The sequence below is a fragment of the Branchiostoma belcheri genome, unplaced genomic scaffold (genome assembly GCF_001625305.1).
Source record: "Branchiostoma belcheri isolate BF01 breed outbred unplaced genomic scaffold, Haploidv18h27 scaffold10, whole genome shotgun sequence".
Classification (NCBI taxonomy): Eukaryota; Metazoa; Chordata; class Leptocardii; order Amphioxiformes; family Branchiostomatidae; genus Branchiostoma; species Branchiostoma belcheri.
The window spans coordinates 4,140,860-4,159,179 of record NW_017802380.1 but is presented as its reverse complement, the minus strand read 5'-3'; the positions used below and the strand labels follow the sequence as shown (position 1 = coordinate 4,159,179).

General features: G+C 43.4%; 5 protein-coding genes across 5 annotated transcripts; 1 reads left to right on the top strand and 4 right to left on the bottom strand.

The window, feature by feature from the left end:
* The first annotated feature begins 136 nt into the window (after nt 1-136).
* On the top strand, nt 137-2,614 carry LOC109471196 (NADH dehydrogenase [ubiquinone] 1 alpha subcomplex assembly factor 3-like). Its single transcript, XM_019770486.1, has 5 exons — nt 137-233; nt 821-1,013; nt 1,377-1,443; nt 1,542-1,642; nt 1,917-2,614. The coding sequence occupies exons 1-5, from the start codon at nt 166-168 to the stop codon at nt 2,019-2,021; spliced, it is 534 nt and encodes a 177-aa protein (XP_019626045.1). The 5' UTR covers nt 137-165; the 3' UTR covers nt 2,022-2,614.
* Nucleotides 2,615-2,714: 100 nt separating this feature from the next.
* On the bottom strand, nt 2,715-8,409 carry LOC109470950 (store-operated calcium entry regulator STIMATE-like). The gene is made up of 7 exons (XM_019770048.1): nt 8,049-8,409; nt 6,924-6,972; nt 5,290-5,385; nt 4,803-4,924; nt 4,540-4,652; nt 4,298-4,381; nt 2,715-3,978 (listed from the first exon to the last, which is right to left on the bottom strand). The coding sequence occupies exons 1-7, from the start codon at nt 8,260-8,262 to the stop codon at nt 3,715-3,717; spliced, it is 942 nt and encodes a 313-aa protein (XP_019625607.1). The 5' UTR covers nt 8,263-8,409; the 3' UTR covers nt 2,715-3,714.
* Nucleotides 8,410-9,435: 1,026 nt separating this feature from the next.
* Nucleotides 9,436-10,843, bottom strand: LOC109471276. Its single transcript, XM_019770563.1, has 2 exons — nt 10,257-10,843; nt 9,436-9,847 (listed from the first exon to the last, which is right to left on the bottom strand). Exons 1-2 carry the CDS (start codon nt 10,533-10,535, stop codon nt 9,692-9,694), a joined length of 435 nt encoding a protein of 144 aa, XP_019626122.1. The 5' UTR covers nt 10,536-10,843; the 3' UTR covers nt 9,436-9,691.
* On the bottom strand, nt 10,781-13,631 carry LOC109469173 (tripartite motif-containing protein 3-like). The gene is made up of 5 exons (XM_019767583.1): nt 12,695-13,631; nt 12,393-12,436; nt 11,179-11,302; nt 10,991-10,995; nt 10,781-10,820 (listed from the first exon to the last, which is right to left on the bottom strand). Exons 1-5 carry the CDS (start codon nt 13,373-13,375, stop codon nt 10,781-10,783), a joined length of 894 nt encoding a protein of 297 aa, XP_019623142.1. The 5' UTR covers nt 13,376-13,631.
* Nucleotides 13,632-14,254: 623 nt separating this feature from the next.
* LOC109470692 lies at nt 14,255-18,235 on the bottom strand. The gene is made up of 6 exons (XM_019769725.1): nt 17,122-18,235; nt 16,918-16,961; nt 15,897-16,020; nt 15,305-15,616; nt 14,831-14,995; nt 14,255-14,654 (listed from the first exon to the last, which is right to left on the bottom strand). The coding sequence occupies exons 1-6, from the start codon at nt 17,728-17,730 to the stop codon at nt 14,511-14,513; spliced, it is 1,398 nt and encodes a 465-aa protein (XP_019625284.1). The 5' UTR covers nt 17,731-18,235; the 3' UTR covers nt 14,255-14,510.
* Nucleotides 18,236-18,320: the final 85 nt, after the last annotated feature.

Below are 18,320 nucleotides of genomic sequence, written 5' to 3'. Positions count from 1 at the left end.
TCTGTGCTGTGGTATGAATGAACATTAATTTTGAAGAGTAACATCGGGAGAAGATGCCTCCGCTCTGAGGCGTCGCCAAAAAGTGGCCTTCCTGGGGACAGGTCACAAACGCCACCTGGCGGAATGATGCCGAAGTGTCAGAAGGTCACTGAAACAGCAACAAAGATGGCTGTGCCCGGCATGTTAGCAAGAGCGACGTGCATAGCGTTTGGAAGGTTACGGCCGGTTTTCAGGTGAATGGCTACTTGATTGTCATTAGCTCTATTGAGTAAAAAGCCCAGGCCGCACAGATGCTTGTTTGACTGTTAAGAACCTCGCAATCCTTACAAAACCTTTTCTTGAAAGTTACGCAAGTCGTGTGGCCTGTGGGGAGGGGAGGGGGGTGATATCCATAGGGACCGGGACGAGACGGTCTGCAGGACACAGTGTGGCCCTCTACGAAGGCACAAAATATAAATAGAGAATGTGAAAAACCTGTGAAAATGTTAGAGCAGAGCTAGAGTTGGTTTATCGTCCGTAACGTACTAGCAAGGAGCTTTAGCAAGATAGAACGTCCTTGGTACTAATGGGCCTTCCCCCCTCGAAAAAAATAGAAGAGGGGTTGATACTGGGTTCGACGCCTTAAGACCGCATGATTGGGTTGAGGCTTGAAATCCTTAGGACTGTAGGGCTTAGGGGATTGAAATAATCCGAACTTGGGGTTGAAGTGTCAGGACTGCAGATTGTAGTGTCATCAACCACCCTCATTTTTTGACGGGTGAACCCCCAATTCGCTAGATTATGTTTTCTAACCACAATCCTGCATTTTACTGCATCCCAGGCAGCCGAGAAGATGGCACCGTCTCTCCCCGACAGACGACGAGCTGTACGTCCGCACCACCATCAGCCTGCTGGAGAAACAGAACCCACAGGACATCTTCATCAGTAACTACAGCGAGCGCGGCTTCACCATCAGGGGGGACAAGGTGCTGGGACCTGTCGCCATCGTGCCTCGCACCATCTTAAGCTGGGACGTAAGTCCAGTACCTGACTTAAGTCCAGTCACTTTAGTCCAGTCATTGACTTAAGGTAGTGAATGGTACATGTAACCCGTTACTAACGGTTACATGAAACAACTCACCGTTTTCAAAATCTATCCCATTGTTTGTGTCAACTTAGTGTTACCTCGGTACCTCATTACATATTTGGATGTCTAACCTTCATCACTGTTTATGACACTTGGTTAATATAAAAGTTACAACCTTTTTGAGTTCATGTCCATTCATATCAAAACGAAAGATATGCCTCTTTGTATTTGGGATAGGTAATGTTAAATTTAAAGGTTGTTGATTCATGAGATGTTTTAGCTGACTGTATTGCCACTTGTGCCCTTGCAGGTTGCTGGTCCTCAGGACATCAACAGAGAAAGTTTATCACTCTTCTACATAATGGAACCCAAAATAGGTAAGTGGACCTACCTGGAAGGCATGGACTAGTAAACTTGATTTACACAAGCCGTGACACTTCCTTAGTGTGTATTTCTTCCTCATTCTGATCCACAGAGATTGTTGTCCTGGGTGTAGGCAGTGAACACATCAAGCTGGACCCAGAGCTACACAAGTTCATGAGACAGAAGGGCATTGCACTGGAGGTCCAGGACACGGCAAGTCACAGATCTCAGACAAACATCTACAAAAGTCATATTTCTGTTTTGCATGTTACAAAAATGTCTGTAAATTTGTTGCTACATTTCCATATTGTCCTGAAAAATCCATTAAGGCTCTGGCATCTTTTGGAATCCTAAGTGACTGGCACATAAAAGAGAGCTCAACACACTTATCGAGAAGGATAGTAGTGATTGACCCAAGCATTTATAAAGAACCTATCTTTTTTGATCACCACGTTTCTGATTTGTGTATTGATGTTTTTCCCCCCAGGCCCATGCCTGTGCTACGTTTAACTACCTGGTGAGTGAGGGGAGAGTAGCAGGAGCAGCACTGATCCCTCCCAGAGCTAAGGAAGGACTTCTCATCCAGCGGTAGCACTGAAGACATCAGACATCATTTGCAAAAGTAGCCTAGAAACTCGAAGTCATGTGTATGTTGCCTGTACTAGTATATGCTACTGTCATTTTAAGTTATTTTATCTAAGATCACTAGTATCAAAAAATGAATGACAGAAAACAAGGCAAAGAGTTATCTGCGTAAGACTTTATTAGTCCTGTATCTGCAACTTTACTGACAAGATCCAATAATTTATGGTTTTACATCTATTCACACATCTTAACCATCAACACAAAGGTCACTTCTGCACTTCAGACATATTTAGCACTTGTTTTTTTCAAACCACTTGTCCAAATTTACAAGGCAACTATAGTATGAGCAGCAATAGTACAATATATTTGACCACAAACTTGCCGCTAGATAGTTCAATGTGTACATTGACAAATTTTTCTCCATAACTTACAGACAGCCACAGATAGTTGTAGAAAGGACTGAGTCTCCAAAAACAGTTCTAGCTATATACATACATGTACATCAATATTTCAAAGCTTTGTATAGTTCAACAATATGGGGAAAGTCCCCAGTATGTAAGCCTGTCAAATAAAGATTAGAAATTTGACTTAGGTCAATCATATCTTCATTGTACATGTGCCTTCATCATTTGGGATTGTGTTTCAAATACAAATGTAATTGGAAATCCTGTTTCTTATAATACTTATCTTTAAATATTATACTTTAAATAATATCAATGATTATTATCAAACAGTGATTGCAATGAAACAATGATTGTGATCAACCTGCAAGGAATTTTACTGGCCATAGGTACGATAAAACATTGCCTGGACCAAAGCCACATCTAAATACTACAGATTACTTAAGCCTGCTGGCATCCATCCATACTTAGCTACCTGGTTATCAAAGAACCTGTTGCTATTTTCAAGTCTGTAGGGATGGTTACCCGGCTATAGCTAACATCACTTTGCACAGTCAACAATTTGAATGGCAGCTAGCTCTCCTCTCCAAGTAGAGGCAACTGGATAGGCCAGCTGTCAGGAAATGGGGCAAATCAGTAGATCACAATCTTCCCATACAACCTCTGCTTGGAGAGTAGGAAGCTGTACTTCATTTCTGCTGTCACATGTTCCTTAAACTGGCTTGGCTTTTTAACACACTGCTTCATCCCCACTTACTGGTTCAATGATCTATAGAATTACAAGGTCTTGTACTATATGGAATAAGTTGAGGTATTCAACGTTCAACATCTGCTCAAAGATTACATGTATGTGCACGAAAGATACACTTTATATTGAAATAAGATATGTGTCTCCAACACAAGGTTTGTTTCCACAAGTTAACATAAAACCTTACAAAAACCAACATGTAGTGTTATATACATCTATACATATATAAGTACTGACAGATAAATATCTAAGGCAATACAAACATGTAATGACCAAAACCTCAATGCCAATCCTTTGGTTTTGCTACAATTCCTAATATCATTGAGTTGAAGTGAAAGATGAATGGGCTATTTCCCACAAATGTCAGTCATGTTCGAGTGTATTTGATGAAATTATGCGCTAACATAAATTTTATGCAGGAAATTTCTGGGAACAGCCATTCTGTTGGCACAGGCAGACTTTCTTGTCTTCCAATCATTGATAAAAAGGGAGCAAAAAAAGTGAAGCGTTAAAAGTTTTGGTCAGACAGAAGGTCTAGCACGTTGCTAATGTTACAAAATGGCGCTCTCCCGCGTGGGCACCAGCAGCTGTCTCTGCGTGACGTCCCCCGGTATCGTTCTCGTTTCTTCCTCGAACCTGTCCGACTCGTCGCTAGGCGACAGCAGCACCTCCGACTCGGAGTCGTCCTTCCTCTCTCCACTGTTCTTCTTGCGGTAGTACTTGACCTTGGACTTGCCCTGCTTGGCCTGGATGTGTCCGTTCAGCTTGCGGTGTTTCCGCATGAGGAAGTTGTCCACTACCCAGAACATCAGGGCCTGGGGTAGGAGTTAAAAATCTGTATTATGTAACAGATGATATAACAGTACCAGTTTTCTGCTTCGAGTTTGTAGTTAATCTGATTTGTAAGACTCTTGTATCAAAGCACACATGGGACTGAAGACAGGATCAGGGTGTGGCTCATAATGAGTCTATATCTCCTTTGAAAAGGACTATCATGATATAACCCTTTCCAGTAGCAAGCGATTCTGGTACATGTAAATTGCCAACAGCCAGGATTCAAACTCTCAGTCTCACCTACTGGATCGTGCATGCTACAGCAGGAGGTGGCAGTGTGAGGTAATTATAAGAACTCACGTTGATGATGAAGGGAATGATGAGCATGACGATGGCCAGCTCCACCTTCGGGTCGTGGATGGGGGACAGGATAAACTTACGCACCTGTGAAACAACAAGGGAAAAATATCACTATCACATTGGTTCAAATAAATTCAGAAATTGTGGTCAACAGTGGTGGGTCAAGTTTTCAACAAAAGGTTATAAAACTTGAGTTTGTGGATGTCATCTTTTAAGTCAACAATATAATGCTGTGATCTTACATCGTCCCAGAATGGCAGCTGAACGAAGAGCGCCACGGCACATTTCTCAAACACCATGACCAGCAGGTAGAGCGCACACTGACCGAACCAGGCATTGCACTGTGGGGGCTCACCTGGAACACAACATGGGCAGCAGCATGAGGAGAGCAGATATGAGAATGGGCAGTAACACAGTTCAGCATTAGGATTCATATTTGTTCTCTATACTTAAGGTAAATCATTTTATTGTTAGGGCAGTTCTGACAGATTGCAAGTCCACCTACCATACTCCCCGAAGATGAGCGTGTCCCAGTGTCGCCACCTGACCACACACTGGGTGAACTTTAACCCCAGGTAGATCAGCAGCAGACCAACAGTGGAGTCCAGCAGGAAGTTTATAATGTACCTGGGAAAATAGCACAGTAGGAGAAGCTCAAACATAACCAAAGTTGTAAAGCAAGTTTACAACAAGTTGGGTATGTTCTTGGATGCACTGTACAAAATTTAGCTGTTAAACTACAATGAAAAAGGTTTTAACAGATGTTTGCCAATGGTCAGTTCTGTCATAGCCTCACTGAAAATCCTACAACATATGTAACTGCAGAAAGTATAGGCAAAGATATCATGCAATATGTATAAATATAACACATCATCATTCACATCTGTTTTCATGTTGACATTTCAGCACTTTTTATTTCCAAATCAGAAGTTAACAGCACATTGAACTGGTGTTGCCTGAAGCTGAATCTGAGGAGGTACAGTTTTACTCACCATGTACAGGGGTCCCCTTGGAACATGTCTGCCAGAAACACGTTGGCGAAGTGGATAAATGCAGCACCAATGGCCTGTTTGGATGTGTCGTAGAACCTACATTGAGAGGTGAGGCGAGGGGGGGGGTTTAGACAAACACTCCATTTAACATGACAGCAGGTGTAGAGGTATGTACACATCAAGCAATTGTGACTGGCTGTCAAACACCAAGGTATAACAGTATTACAACCTTCTGAATTTGAGAAAATTGAGAAAAAAAAAAAAGCAGTTTGACTATCATAGTGTTCACTTAATTACTATACCATATGGCTTGTTCAATGTCTTCTGCTTTTCTCTAATTGCTAGTATGTCAAGTACTTGTCCTGTCTGCCATGTCTCAGTCGACACCCCAACATGTACAGCCATAATGAACATTCCTGTCCCTCTGCCAACATGCCAAGGCTCAAGATATGCCACAAAACATTCCTCACATAGCAACATGTATCTCGTTATTTTCTCTTTGTCTGTCCATGCTCACGTACACACTAGTTTTGCTCCCATGAAGCCTGAAATCATTAGAGGACCCATTCTCTCAGGTATGAGCTTTCCCCTCAGACTCAGAGTCAGATCAAGGGCAGACAGACTCAGACTCAGTTGTCATGTTGAAACTTCAGTTCAGCATCATCTTTTTTTTTTAAATCCAAGAGCAACAAATTGAATTGGTGTGGCCTCACACATTTGATGCAATACAGTATTATTTAGTTTGCCTTCGTCACCAGGACTGGGTCTTTGTAATAGCCCTACTTTGTTCCGAAAGCCTTGGCATATTATGCATTGCTACAGTTGACTCAGTAATCCAGAATAAACAGATTTCATTACCCAGTGTACATACATGGCTTTCATCTGATTTGATCAGAAACAGGATGCTGGGTCCCCGTGGATTACAGTAAATGAAAAATGGAAATGCCCACGTCAACATTTGAATAAAAGTGTGACCAGAATTCAACCACAAGGCTAACGTAACTAACGTTTCATTTCTTGCTTTTCAGATTGTTGCATTATCATTAATGGAGTGGATGGGCAGAATAAAAATGAAATTTAGACATGTATCAAGTAGAATTATACATAGAGAGAAAGGGACTAGGGAACTATAACTATTAGTAAAACAAGAATCTTCTTGTGATGATGCCAAAATATGAGCATTTTATCATGTCTTCAATGGTATACTGTAGAATAAAAGAAGCCAAGTGACAAATATCAGAACCACAAAATTTAACTGGTGTGGTCTCCTGTATACACAATACAACACACAGTCCCCCATATATCCACTCACAACAAACAGTGGAACAAACGATTGTTTATGGGTTAGTGAGGTGTAAACAATACAGAATACACATGCTCCTAGGACCCACATTCAAATCATACTCTTCTTTTGAATAAAGATTACACACAAGTGGAGCTAAATTTCAGTGATTTTGAAGAGCCAAGGCAAATTGTAGGTTGTGAGGGGGTATTTTGTGCCCTGGTTGTGGTGACTTCTTTGACAGGACAGAGAGGAGCCCATCCAACTGACTGTAATCCTACAACATAGATCCCTTTTTACACAGCCAAGTAACAATAATATAATATATAATAGTATTGTATCCTTTCATTACCAGATTCTCCATGGTCTTCTCTCTACTTTGGGCTCCCGGTACCTTTTCACTGCAGGAGGGAAGAAAAAGAATCATTGTTGGGGCTTTCTACAAGAGATTTGTCTAGTAAAGCCTTTGAGTAACATGATATTTTGCTGATGAAAGTGTCAATAATGTATGATAAACCAACAGGCAGTAAAGCAAGCAGCAGAGTGTTGAAATGTTCGCATAATTAAGGTCACAGTTTCATTAATTTGTTCCTCAGAGTCAGAACTTCATTAGCCCTAGAGGTGTCAGGCAAATTTACATGTGTACTGGAAACCAAACGGACATGTAAATACAAAGTGTGTATCAAAATCTACCCAGTTGCTTGAGTAACTGCTTTCTTGTGTATTAGTCAAGTGTGTATTTAGTATTAGCTCTGATGAGATTGGCTCACATGTACCGAGAATGACATGTTTACATCTCAACACCGTTTACTGTTTACGTATGTGATACGAAAACAACAGTATGACATACATAAACAACAGTAACAAATATCAAAGTTTGTATAGTTAATAACACACAGCCTTGACATCTGTACTTACACTGATTGTGACCTGATGCCCTCACCCAAAACATAACTAATATTATAACACCTGCTGTTGTTTTTGGTTTTGTTCTAACTCAAGTTATGAAACCGAAAGACAGTCAAAAAATTATGTTACAATTTTTGCCACCTCCTTATTCGAGAATTAGGAGTCTTGTATATTCCTGTTAATTTTGGTCAATCCTTCCCTGGATTTTGACTCTGTTGAGGACGTCATCAATGATTGCATATAAATATTTTGTGACATAATATTTGTTTCACAGGGATATATCCTAGCCTAGAGACTCTAGTCACAATGCCCAGCAGTTCTTCCTGACCGTACTGGTGTGTGCCTGTCGCTGCTGATATATCCTAGCCTATGGCACAGACGTCAGCTGTGTGAGGTACATACAGGCTTATCTGGAGCTGCCATAATAATGTCCAGATCCTGGTATTCAGCCCAACACTATCTAACCCTAGCCATGGGGGAGGGGCGGCTCATCTACTCAGGAGTCATACCGCTCATTTTTGCCGGTATCTGGCGCAGGAAAACTGCAGGATAAGCGGTGTGTACTCACACATGAGCGTGCTGAAGGCCACGATGCCGAGGATCCCCTGGATGAGGACGCCGAAGCGGCCCATGAGCGCGCCGTGGCTGCAGTGGTGCAGTCCATCGTCTGACGGATACAGGTCCAGGGTCTGTCCGTCCACTGTCGTCAGGTTCGCGCGCCAGCTAGGCGGCTCCTCCGGGGCTGTCGCGGCCTCGGAGGGGCTGACGCTGCCCAACAACATCCCTGTGTGTGTAGGTGGAATGTGAAGTCTTCCTGAGGGCGCGGGGACAGGGAAAATCCTGATCTGTTGACATCAGAGCCGACGATCAAATGGTCAGCGCGCCTCCATGTTGCTTCACAGTTCCGGGCTAGTTCAAGGAGATGCCTTGAGGGGGTGGTTTTGATTTTGAAAACTTTCCAAATCTAGGCATACGAGGCAATTAGATACATAATATGATAGAAAAGAAAGCTAAAATGGATCTGTACTATCAACAGTTGAACTGACGGATTTTCATATTGAAACCATAACGTTTGTTTCGTTTTGGTATAGTCCACCGTATGACGTCACCAAATGACGTCGTTGGCAGGACTTTTGTTGGGGGGAGGCACGTGACGTTTGAGTGGGTGCGGTAATACAACCAGTGTCAAATTACATAGCTGTGGGGTAAAATAGACGTTGCTATGAATGACCTACTGCAAATGAAATCATCGACGAAATAAAAGATACGTAGAAAACAGATACCTGACAACGAACGTACATTTATCATTGAAGAGTTCAGTTCAGAGAAGGGAGAAAGGATGAGACTTTCATCGTCTCAACCACGTATTCATTTGTTTCCAAATTTAGTACATTTCAATTCCTTCCACAGTTTATGATTGTTAAATTACATGTATATTTCCATAAACGGGAAGAAAGCACACAGCTCCTCGGACTAACTCACTAATCGAACACACTATTTACATGACATGGCGTTTTTACCGCGCCATGGCAGCAATAAAAAAACACTGCCCTACTTAATAACTTATCCTTTATTTGAATTTATACACTGTGTCCATGTAACATGGTTTACTTGCGAGCGGGTTTTTGCACAGTACACTTTGTGGCTATCTTGCCAGTTCAGGTATTTACCTAATCCAATCACACAACACTACATCACAGCTGCGTTGTGGTCTAAGTCGTAAACTGCCTAATGATTAAAACGTTCACCCATATTCAGCATAAATTAAACTGTGTCGTCCTCTGGAAAGAGAGTCGGGCAATTACCAGTGAGGACATAAGCGAGAATTCGAAGCTGAGATTCCTTGTCAACAACTATTGGCACTGTCCTCTCTCCGTATGCACATCTTCAAGCCGCGCAGGCAGCACAATTTTCGGTTATAGATTATTTTGGTGACACCAAGGACATTATACAGAGGTCCTTGGTGACACTAAGTTAAGTACTCTTCTGGGTCTGTTCAGTGCAGTCTGGTAAAAGGTGTCGAAAAATTGGAACACGATGATAGTCTTCTCACTTCAATTCCTCCTGGCCTCCATTGCATTTGAAGGTTCGTCATATAGTTTTTTTTCAATTATGTACTCTAGGCTAGTCTAATTAATAAGACCTATGATAGTTTTAAACTTTTTGGGGAGGAGGCATTTTTACAGTGACGTAGACTATGTGTTCGTCACTTTATTCAGTTCCGTTTTCTTCAGTCTGTCTGTTCTGCAAGACATTCCTGATGAGGGTCTGGAAGGCGAAGTCCAGAACGGAGCGGTCCTGGCAGTCTGTCTCCAAGTACGGGATGTTTTTGCTGTCGCACCAAGCCTGCGCCTCGTCGTTGTGAACCTGAGAGGATTAAATTTTTTTGTAAGAACTAGAAAGGTATCAAACATCAATGAAGGTTAGACATCTAGATAATAAGATACGTCAAAAAAGTTATTCAAGCAACTGGATATGGTTTTGGAAACGATCAGACGTTTCAGTTGGACGATCGATCTTGAGATCTCACCGGTGTCACTGACGAAAGGTAGTGGATGCTACCTGAAACGTATGACCGTTTCCAAAATCATATCCAGTTGCTTAAGTTAGAAAGTTAACAAAGAAAATGCATAATGGCTTACTTTCATAATGGTCTAGATGGTCTAGCATATATGACAAACTACTGCTCTGTTTATTTTTCCTATAACACATTCATATACTAGTGCATGTAGTAAGTTTTGAAGAGTAGAAAAGTAGCGCATCATATACACAGTACCTCGCGCGTGTCCTCCGAGCCCTCGAACTTGATGTTCCCTATGACGATGAAAGGCACTTCTGTTCTCTCCGGTGCTTCCAAAAACCCCGCACGAGCCTCAGTCTCCACGGTACCGACTTTGCCCTTCGTTTCTGTCATTTCGGTGATATTTGTGACGTCACCGTCCTTTCTGGTATCCGTTCCGCCTGCGTCGTTGTTGCCATGGTGATTATCTTCCCCTTCCAAGTCACTTACCCTCGTTTTGACGAAGTCCACAAACTCGTCAAGAGCTGAAGACATCTTTCTGGAAGTCTTCTCCGCGCTTGTCTTCAAATCATCGAAGATTTCCTCGAACGGAGAGGCGTTTTCCTTCCCCGATTCTTCATTGACGTTGGCACGGGCGTCTAACAACGCGTCATCTGCGTCGCCAGCGGCAGTGATGGTCAGAAAGTCATCCCTCCACCACTTGACTTTTTCGAAGGATTCGGGATGTGACGCGTCATAGACGAGAACCACCGCGTCAGCCTGCCTGAAATAACGCGAGATCACGGACCGAAATCTCGCGTCACCAGAGGTGTCCCACAGCTACAAAACAAGAAGGCAAAACTTTTTAAGTCCTTACAGTGCAGCGTTACAGTGCAGCGAATTTTCTTACTGCACAGAATTCAAGTGACCAGACGCCTAGACCACGTGACCTTATGCAGCCATGTGACATCACATTTAGTAATGAGTACCAGGAAGTCTATATCGCCCACCGTCTCTGTTGAGTGATGTTCTTTTAAACGTTTAAAGTACATGTACATATAGTAAAAAAAAATTTCGAACGCTCGGAATATATCTACATCATTCAATCAACAACCAGTCAATCTTTATTGAAATATATGCATACAGGAACAATGAATCATATATTCAGCTTGTGGATTATTTGATGACGAAATCTTACCTGGAGGTTAACTTTTCTCCCGTCAATTTCCACCACTTTCCGGCAGAAGTCGATGGACAGGGTGGAGTCGGGGTCACCGTCCGCTAGGCCAGTGTACTTGCCCATGACGTAAGTCTTGCCGCTGCTGTAATGACAAAGATACCCAAAAGAGATAGCGTTGAAGATTTTATTGTATAGACGTAGATAATCATTGGTAGCCGTCTGACTGACTACAGTGGTGCTGAGTTGTGCTGAGAAAACAATCAAGGCATTGTGATGTTCAACGTGAGATCGTTTTCAGATCTAACTTCAACTTCAATTTCAACAAGGAGAAGTCGTAGACATCATCCCTCCATGAAATAGCTTGTTATTTTGTAATCTTTTGATGTATTTTAATAGAGATATTATGAGTCAAACTTTGTTTTTATCAGCAGAATGATAGATGTCTATAGATGTCTATCCTTTAAGAATTTTGTTGTGGCACTTCGTATTGGAAGGGGTTGCCCAAGCTGTCATGTGCAGGCGTTTAGTGTCTTGTTACCATGGTTTGTTTGAGGTCAATGACCTCTCAAGCACCACAGATGACCCAGTTCCCTGCTGAATGACCGATTAAAGATAAGATATATTTCTTGCAGACGGTCTAGAGGTAAAAATAGATTGGCCTGACCTGCCAGCTGGAGGTATAAACAAAAACACTCTGTACCAATTTGGGGTCAAACAGACCATCCTATTATGAAATAGGGGTGAAAATGTGAAAATCCTTTTAAATAAGCAATGCAAATCTACGACAACCTGCTAATGCACGCTAAAACGCAAAGACAATCAGCGTCTACCCACATACCAAAAATGATCGCCAACCATCCACCGGGTTCTGAGATCATTCAACGCAAACAATCTGACATTGAGATAGCAATTCCGGTTCAAAGCAAACAGCTAGGGGGCCCAAATTTACATCACTAAACCATTGTAACCACAACTACATGCTACCTTAGCATCGCACACACGGACCATAACGTGCCAACAATAGAATAAAAAATTAAACTGCAGTACCAAGGTCAATCACCAGGTGCTCAAAGTCAACCTACACAATCTCCAAGGCCCCATCCATCAATCTGCCAAATATCATACAGTTCCTTCTCACCGATCTTCAGATATCAGACCAAACATGAAACGGAGTAAAAACAATACCCCCCATTTACATGGAGGGTAAAAATGAATATACATCAGTTACTCACCCACTGTCACCCAGTAGCAAGATTCTCACATCGTTGTGTGACTTCTGGGGGAGATAAACAAGGCTGGTAAACCACCATGAAATGATTTCTGTTAGAAAACTATGTATATACGTTGTATAAAAATGGCCTTCTTATTAGCGAGGGAAGTCAAAGAATCCTAAGACACTATAAACGATCATAAACAAATGATCAAGCAGGTTCTCGGGCAAGAATATTGGCCGTCTGAAACCATTGGCCGCTCGTAGGGAGCAAATGATAACTCGGGTGTCCTCTGCCCCGAAGATTAAGAAACAACAACAGACCTGACGTTGCTTCTGAGCCTTAGGTTCACTCTCATCCTTCTCCTTAAAGATTTTCTCCACCGCCTCCTTGCCCGCCTGGAGACCACCTGTGACCTTTTTACCCACGGTTTCGTCCAAGTCCTGCAAAAGTTCCGACGTGCTCTCCGCCGCCTGTTCCCGCCACTTCACAAAGGCTTTCTGCAGTTCGTGTTTCTTACGCATAATGGTGTCGCTGATCGGTGTCGGTCCGTGTTGGCACTGCCCTAGGGCGACGCACTCGCTGCAGACGACCCTGTCGCAGTTTTTACAGAAGAACGCGTCTCGCCCGCTGAAATGGTCCGAACAGACTGTAAAAGCTGGATCATGGCTTCCCGTGGGATCGCCAGTCGGAGTCCCCTCCCCGAAAGCGTTCTCCGAGTCCGTCGGAAGGACCCATAACGTGTCGGGAAGGTTCACAACTCCGCCCGGGGGCAGCACGGCGGCCTCGCCGCAGGTCGGACACACGATGGCGGCCTTGCCGTCCACGTACGTCTCCAGGCAGCTCTCACAGAAGTTATCGGAGCACCGGAGACTCTTGGACAGCGTCAACACTTTGTGGCAGATCCCGCACTTGTTGGGGACGCGACGTGCGGCCCGATTGGTGTTGGGGGCGTGCTCCAAAGACGTGAAGACGGAATGTCCTGTGCTCTCGTAAGCCCCCATTGCCTTCTTGACGCTTCCGCACTCTGTAGAATCTTCCAAAAAGACTATACAAAAAACTACCACAGATAGAACACGTTCGGTCAGCTCAACCACACCCAGTCACCACGCACCTACGCATGTAACCCAGGTATGAGGTCACAACAAGTTGGCTACGAAAAATGTTTAAGCTGAGCTACTGCGTGCGTGTGCGAAAACACCTTGTAGCCCTGGGGCTTTCTTTCCTAAGGTTGAAATGTCATGCTGCAGTGATTTTCTTTCCAAGCCCCTGTCGTTTAAGATTACAAAGATGATTTTTAGAAAAAAACAATACGACTCTTGCACCTGAAATGCTGGTGTGTTACGCCGAAGGGCGGTTATACCGGCTATACGGATACAGATATGTATTCTCATTCAGTCATTGATTTCCGTCAAGTTCTTGGGTATCCGCGCGGTAAACGTCTTTAGAAAAACCATGGAGGTAGTTTCTTTCTTTCTACCTCCATGGAAAAACAAAGAATACTGCTCTTAAATAGGGTTTACGCTTCAAGGTTTGTGAAGGCAGTTGATGAAACCACAACTTTTCCGGGTATTTTATCCTCCATTGTATTTATCCGCTGGTGAAAATATCCAAAACGCGCACTATGTCGTCACAGGTCACTGACCCGGCTCAAAGTAACAACTGGTTGAACCACTTCTTTAGCACACGTGTAATAGTACCTGCCGAGGAAGGGTGAAAACGAGACCTATCATTTTAGCTACCTCAAATAACAACCCGGCTCAGCCGTCAGACAGATCACACGTGCCGTGTGACGTGTATGTCAGGGTAGAGACTCCGAACAGGAGGGGGCGCAAGCATGCATTAAGCTGGTATATAAAGAACAAGAAACAGAATATTACAGCTGTAGCGACCAGACGTATTCTTTATTATAATTTCCTATACAGTACAAGTAACATATTAACACCACTGATGCAAATGTCCCTAGTATTGGATTGCCATAAACAAGTAATAAACAAACGAACAAGACGGATGCCTCAGCCCCTAGCGCTGAATAATATATTGAAGATGATCCATATATTAAAGATGCCCGACGCCTTATCTATCTATTTCTTCGCCCTTAATGTTTTCTGCACAAAGTATCTACGATGATATTTTCTTTCACGGCGCATGCTCCCTCCCGGCGATGACGTCATTGACTAGACCGAGGAAGGCCATGTCGAGCTCTGTTGCATTCTGGGAGCTGGTCACGTGATACCGGATTTTGTTGCTACGGCACCACGCCTCTGCGTCGCTATAACTGTCCTGTGAATGTAACAAGAAAAACAGTAAATTTTGTCTACAGTACGTTCTGCCGAAGCGGTAAACACGACAGGTTGGTTCAGGTTTAAGCGTCCAACATGGCGGACAGTACTTGCGTTACAGTCACGTGAGTGCAAACACCCTACGCAAGGAAAAGCGAACCCCGTAGCAAAACACACCTTAGAGTCATCTGTTGACCTGTTGTTCCCGAGAACCATGAAGGTCACACCAGCAGCATTTTCAGCGTCACTGACGTAACCCGATGTCTCGACGTCGCTATCTTCACTAGTCTCGCCCTTTCTCGCGAGACTTCTCAACCCTTGTCCAGCTCGTTCTGCGGCTCCCTTAAAATCGAGACATTCGTAAAAGTTAGCCACATAAGTGGCAAAACAGGAAGGGAAAGTCTGTATTGCACTATATTCAAAGCTTTAGGAAAAAAATTAGCTTTTACCAGGCTTCAGCAGTGGTTGGAAAGAGTAGATTTAATTTGCCCCTCAAACTGCAGGCCAACTTTCCTGGCCAACAATCTATCCATTCGACCAATTGCTACACTTTACAGTCGCTTCTGAAATACTAGTATCTTAATTCAATTCATCGAGAATGTCATTGAAGTTGAACTTGTCATTAAAAATAACAACTTTAAGACGGCCCACCTTAACGTTCATCATGATGTTGTCGACGAATGATTTGACCGTTTTGGAAGACTCCTGAGCGCTCATCTGAAGGCTGGCCAACAGCTTGAAGGATGAATTCTCCACCGAGTGGGCCTCCTTTATGTGAATGATGTCAACACTTCCTTCGCTCTGATTGGCGGGCGCATGTTTGAGGAAGATTTCCCGCCACGTTTGAATGCTCTGGAAGGATCCCGGATGTGACGTATCGTAAACGAGAACCACGGCGTCGGCCTGCCTGAAGTATCGCGAGATCAGGGACCGAAATCTCGCGTGTCCAGAAGTGTCCCACAACTGCAGGAAAGTTACAACAGTCAAGATAAGAAAGAAAAAGAAAAGGAACAAAAAGGGGAAAGAAACAGAAGAGGCAAACCTATTTATGCTGCGTTTGCACGTGACTATAATTACATAAATTACATTACTGAATGACAAACAATACATGTAATTACATATGCAAATTTTGATTTACCTGGAAACTTCCAGGTTTAACCATCTAGCATGGTGGGCAAGACTTACGTCATGGTCACATGAGTGCAAACACCCCTTTGACATATGACGTATTACATCGCCTTACCTGCAGTTTCACCTGTCTGCCGTCCACTGTCAAGTCTTTCGTTCTAAAGTCGAGGCCCAGTGTCGGCCCAGGGTCATCGTCCGATCGGTCAACGTACTTGTTGAGGAGGTAAGATTTGCCGCTTCTGAAAAAAGGTAATTCTCATAATACACTGTATAAAAATGCAACAGGTTAAGCTAAGGTCCCAATTACGCCGGTGCCCGTCGGGGATGTAGCCCCGGCCGGCCCCGGCCGGGTTCAGGAGTCGAGCTGGCATCGGCTGTCGTGGTCACAATTAAAAGTTTCCTTCAGTAGCATTTTGTTAGAAATTTTGTCACCCTCTTTGGTCGGTATCCGGCAGGCACCCGACAGGTACCCAGCAGATTCTCTGACGATGTCTTGTATTGACCTATACGTAATGCAGAATTCACGTATTTGTTGTGATCATTTGATCTGTGAGGTCACACATTTTACCCGGGTTTACGAAGTACACACCTTTATTCTGTTCATCTGGTCTGTGACGTAAGAAATGTGTCCCGGTGGAATGCCGGCAACCGGAGGGGTACCTCTCGGTGTTCTCACGATGAGGTCACGGCGTCTCTTTGTCAGCGGGGCCCGGGTAGAATTTAACTCAGAATTAAATTCTTATCGGGGCCCCGACGGGCCAAAAAATAGCCCGGTAGCCGCAGGGTGCCCCGCGGGGCCACGTCGGGGTCCCGCCCGAAAGTAGTAAATAACAGCCCGGGAACTACCCTCCAGGGCCCCTTTTCCCAATTGGGACCTTAGCTTAAGCGGTGTACATGTCATTTCGTCTGCCAGGGTTTTCATTATACTACACAAGGAAACAATTCACACACGTAAACACGAGAAGATTGCATATATAACCTGAATTCTTGTATATCAATAGAAAACCTTTTACTTTACATTCAATGCATATGTCATGTTGACATTTAATGACATTAAACAAATGTGCTATAAACATAAATACAAACAATACATGATAATATGAATATAGACATAGACATAGACAACCCCTACTTACCCGCTGTCGCCCAACAAAAGAATTTTAATTCTTTCTGGCACATTCTGCGAAAAAAATAAGAAATAATTATTAAGTCAGGGAGGCCCCCTTGACTGAGCAATTATCCAACATTTTTAAGTAGCCAGAATCTTGTGTGTTGGTTTATTAGAACTTTAAAAGGATGTAAACTGTATCTTAGTTATAAATTTTGTGTCTGACCCTTACCTCTTCCCTCAAAGTTGGAGAATGCCAGGTTAGTACCTTTGGGATTTTTGTTGATTGTATGGCCTTTCTAGCTCTCACGACGCGATCCTTCACCCCGCCTACAATCGCCTGCTTGCCTGTCCTGAAGCCATCCATTAGTTTCTGACAAGCCACACAAACTCGTCCTCTGCCTCGCCTGGAGCTCGCAGAAAAGTCTAGCAACATTCTGTGCAGTTCTAATCTTCTCCGCTCGAGGGCGTTGTTATCCTCCGTGGGGCTGCCTTTCACGTCACCGCCGGACAAATGGTCGCAGGAGAAGCACGATTCGTCCCACTTCAACTTGCTCGCGGCGAATCGCTTCTTCTGGTCTTTTCCACAGGAATCTTTGTCTAAATCGATGAAGTAATAGGAGGGCAGACCCTCCACACCCCCATCCGGTAATGGAATCGTCTCGGAACACACGGGGCAGACAATTTCGTCCCTGGCTTTGACGTATTTCTCCAGACAGATAACACAGAAGCGATGTTGACACGAGAGAGTCTTGTAAAGGCAAAGTTTCTCGCAGCAGATTCCGCAGGTGTCGATTACACCGCGCAAATTGTCGCTCTGGTCCTTCGTAGAAGATTCCATGTCTGTGAAGGCGGCAGTCGTTTAAGATGTCCCTTCTCTACGGTCGATTTTTTTCAGAAAAAAAAAAGATTCCAGTCCTCAGCATTCGTGGGCAATCAACCAAGCAGCAACATCAACATACAAACGTCCTAACAGTAAAGACATTATAATATAATAAAGAAGGTAAAGTCGACAACTTCTGGAGTACAACAGGTGAGTATCACAGCCGAGCAGAAAAACAGACGACAGAAACACCTCAGGCTCAAACACCTGGACGAAACCATTACGCAACAGGCTGGTTTTCTTTCTAAAGATTCAGTTTTTTTCTAAACTTGTCTTTTTATTTTATCAAATACATAGATATCTGAGTAGTAGATATCTTAAAGGTGTTAGAAACATTTCAAGTGAAGAAAACTTACTTTCAATGCATTTATTTACTGAAAACAAGGGCCACCCTATCCCTGTAGAAAGTAGTGGGATAACCTATCCTCGTTTTAAAGTGTGTCACATGAAAAAGGTACTTCCATATTGTCAGATTCAGCAACTTTGCCTAATGTACAAAACGATAAAGAAGCTTGACGGATGGCAATAAAGAATATACTATAACAACC

Bases quoted from the DNA above. Each gene is read 5' to 3' on its own strand.
- LOC109471196 (XM_019770486.1), top strand. From the start codon at position 166: ATGGCTGTGCCCGGCATGTTAGCAAGAGCGACGTGCATAGCGTTTGGA. The intron at 234-820 runs GTGAATGGCTAC...ACTGCATCCCAG, and splicing joins AGGTTACGGCCGGTTTTCAG to GCAGCCGAGAAGATGGCACC. The intron at 1,643-1,916 runs GCAAGTCACAGA...TTTTCCCCCCAG, and splicing joins CACTGGAGGTCCAGGACACG to GCCCATGCCTGTGCTACGTT.
- LOC109469173 (XM_019767583.1), bottom strand. From the start codon at position 13,375: ATGGGGGCTTACGAGAGCACAGGACATTCCGTCTTCACGTCTTTGGAG. The intron at 12,437-12,694 runs GTCTGTTGTTGT...TATCTCCCCCAG, and splicing joins AGGCTCAGAAGCAACGTCAG to AAGTCACACAACGATGTGAG. The intron at 11,303-12,392 runs GTGAGTAACTGA...TTGTCATTACAG, and splicing joins TTGCTACTGGGTGACAGTGG to CAGCGGCAAGACTTACGTCA.
- LOC109470692 (XM_019769725.1), bottom strand. From the start codon at position 17,730: ATGGAATCTTCTACGAAGGACCAGAGCGACAATTTGCGCGGTGTAATC. The intron at 16,021-16,917 runs GTAAGTAGGGGT...ACCTTTTTTCAG, and splicing joins CTTTTGTTGGGCGACAGCGG to AAGCGGCAAATCTTACCTCC. The intron at 15,617-15,896 runs GTAAGGCGATGT...ACTTTCCTGCAG, and splicing joins GCAGACAGGTGAAACTGCAG to TTGTGGGACACTTCTGGACA.
- LOC109471276 (XM_019770563.1), bottom strand. From the start codon at position 10,535: ATGTCTTCAGCTCTTGACGAGTTTGTGGACTTCGTCAAAACGAGGGTA. The intron at 9,848-10,256 runs GTACTGTGTATA...TAATCCTCTCAG, and splicing joins GCTCGGAGGACACGCGCGAG to GTTCACAACGACGAGGCGCA.
- LOC109470950 (XM_019770048.1), bottom strand. From the start codon at position 8,262: ATGTTGTTGGGCAGCGTCAGCCCCTCCGAGGCCGCGACAGCCCCGGAG. The intron at 6,973-8,048 runs GTGAGTACACAC...TCCCTCCTGCAG, and splicing joins GGCCTTCAGCACGCTCATGT to TGAAAAGGTACCGGGAGCCC. The intron at 4,925-5,289 runs GTGAGTAAAACT...CTATTTTCCCAG, and splicing joins CAAGGGGACCCCTGTACATG to GTACATTATAAACTTCCTGC.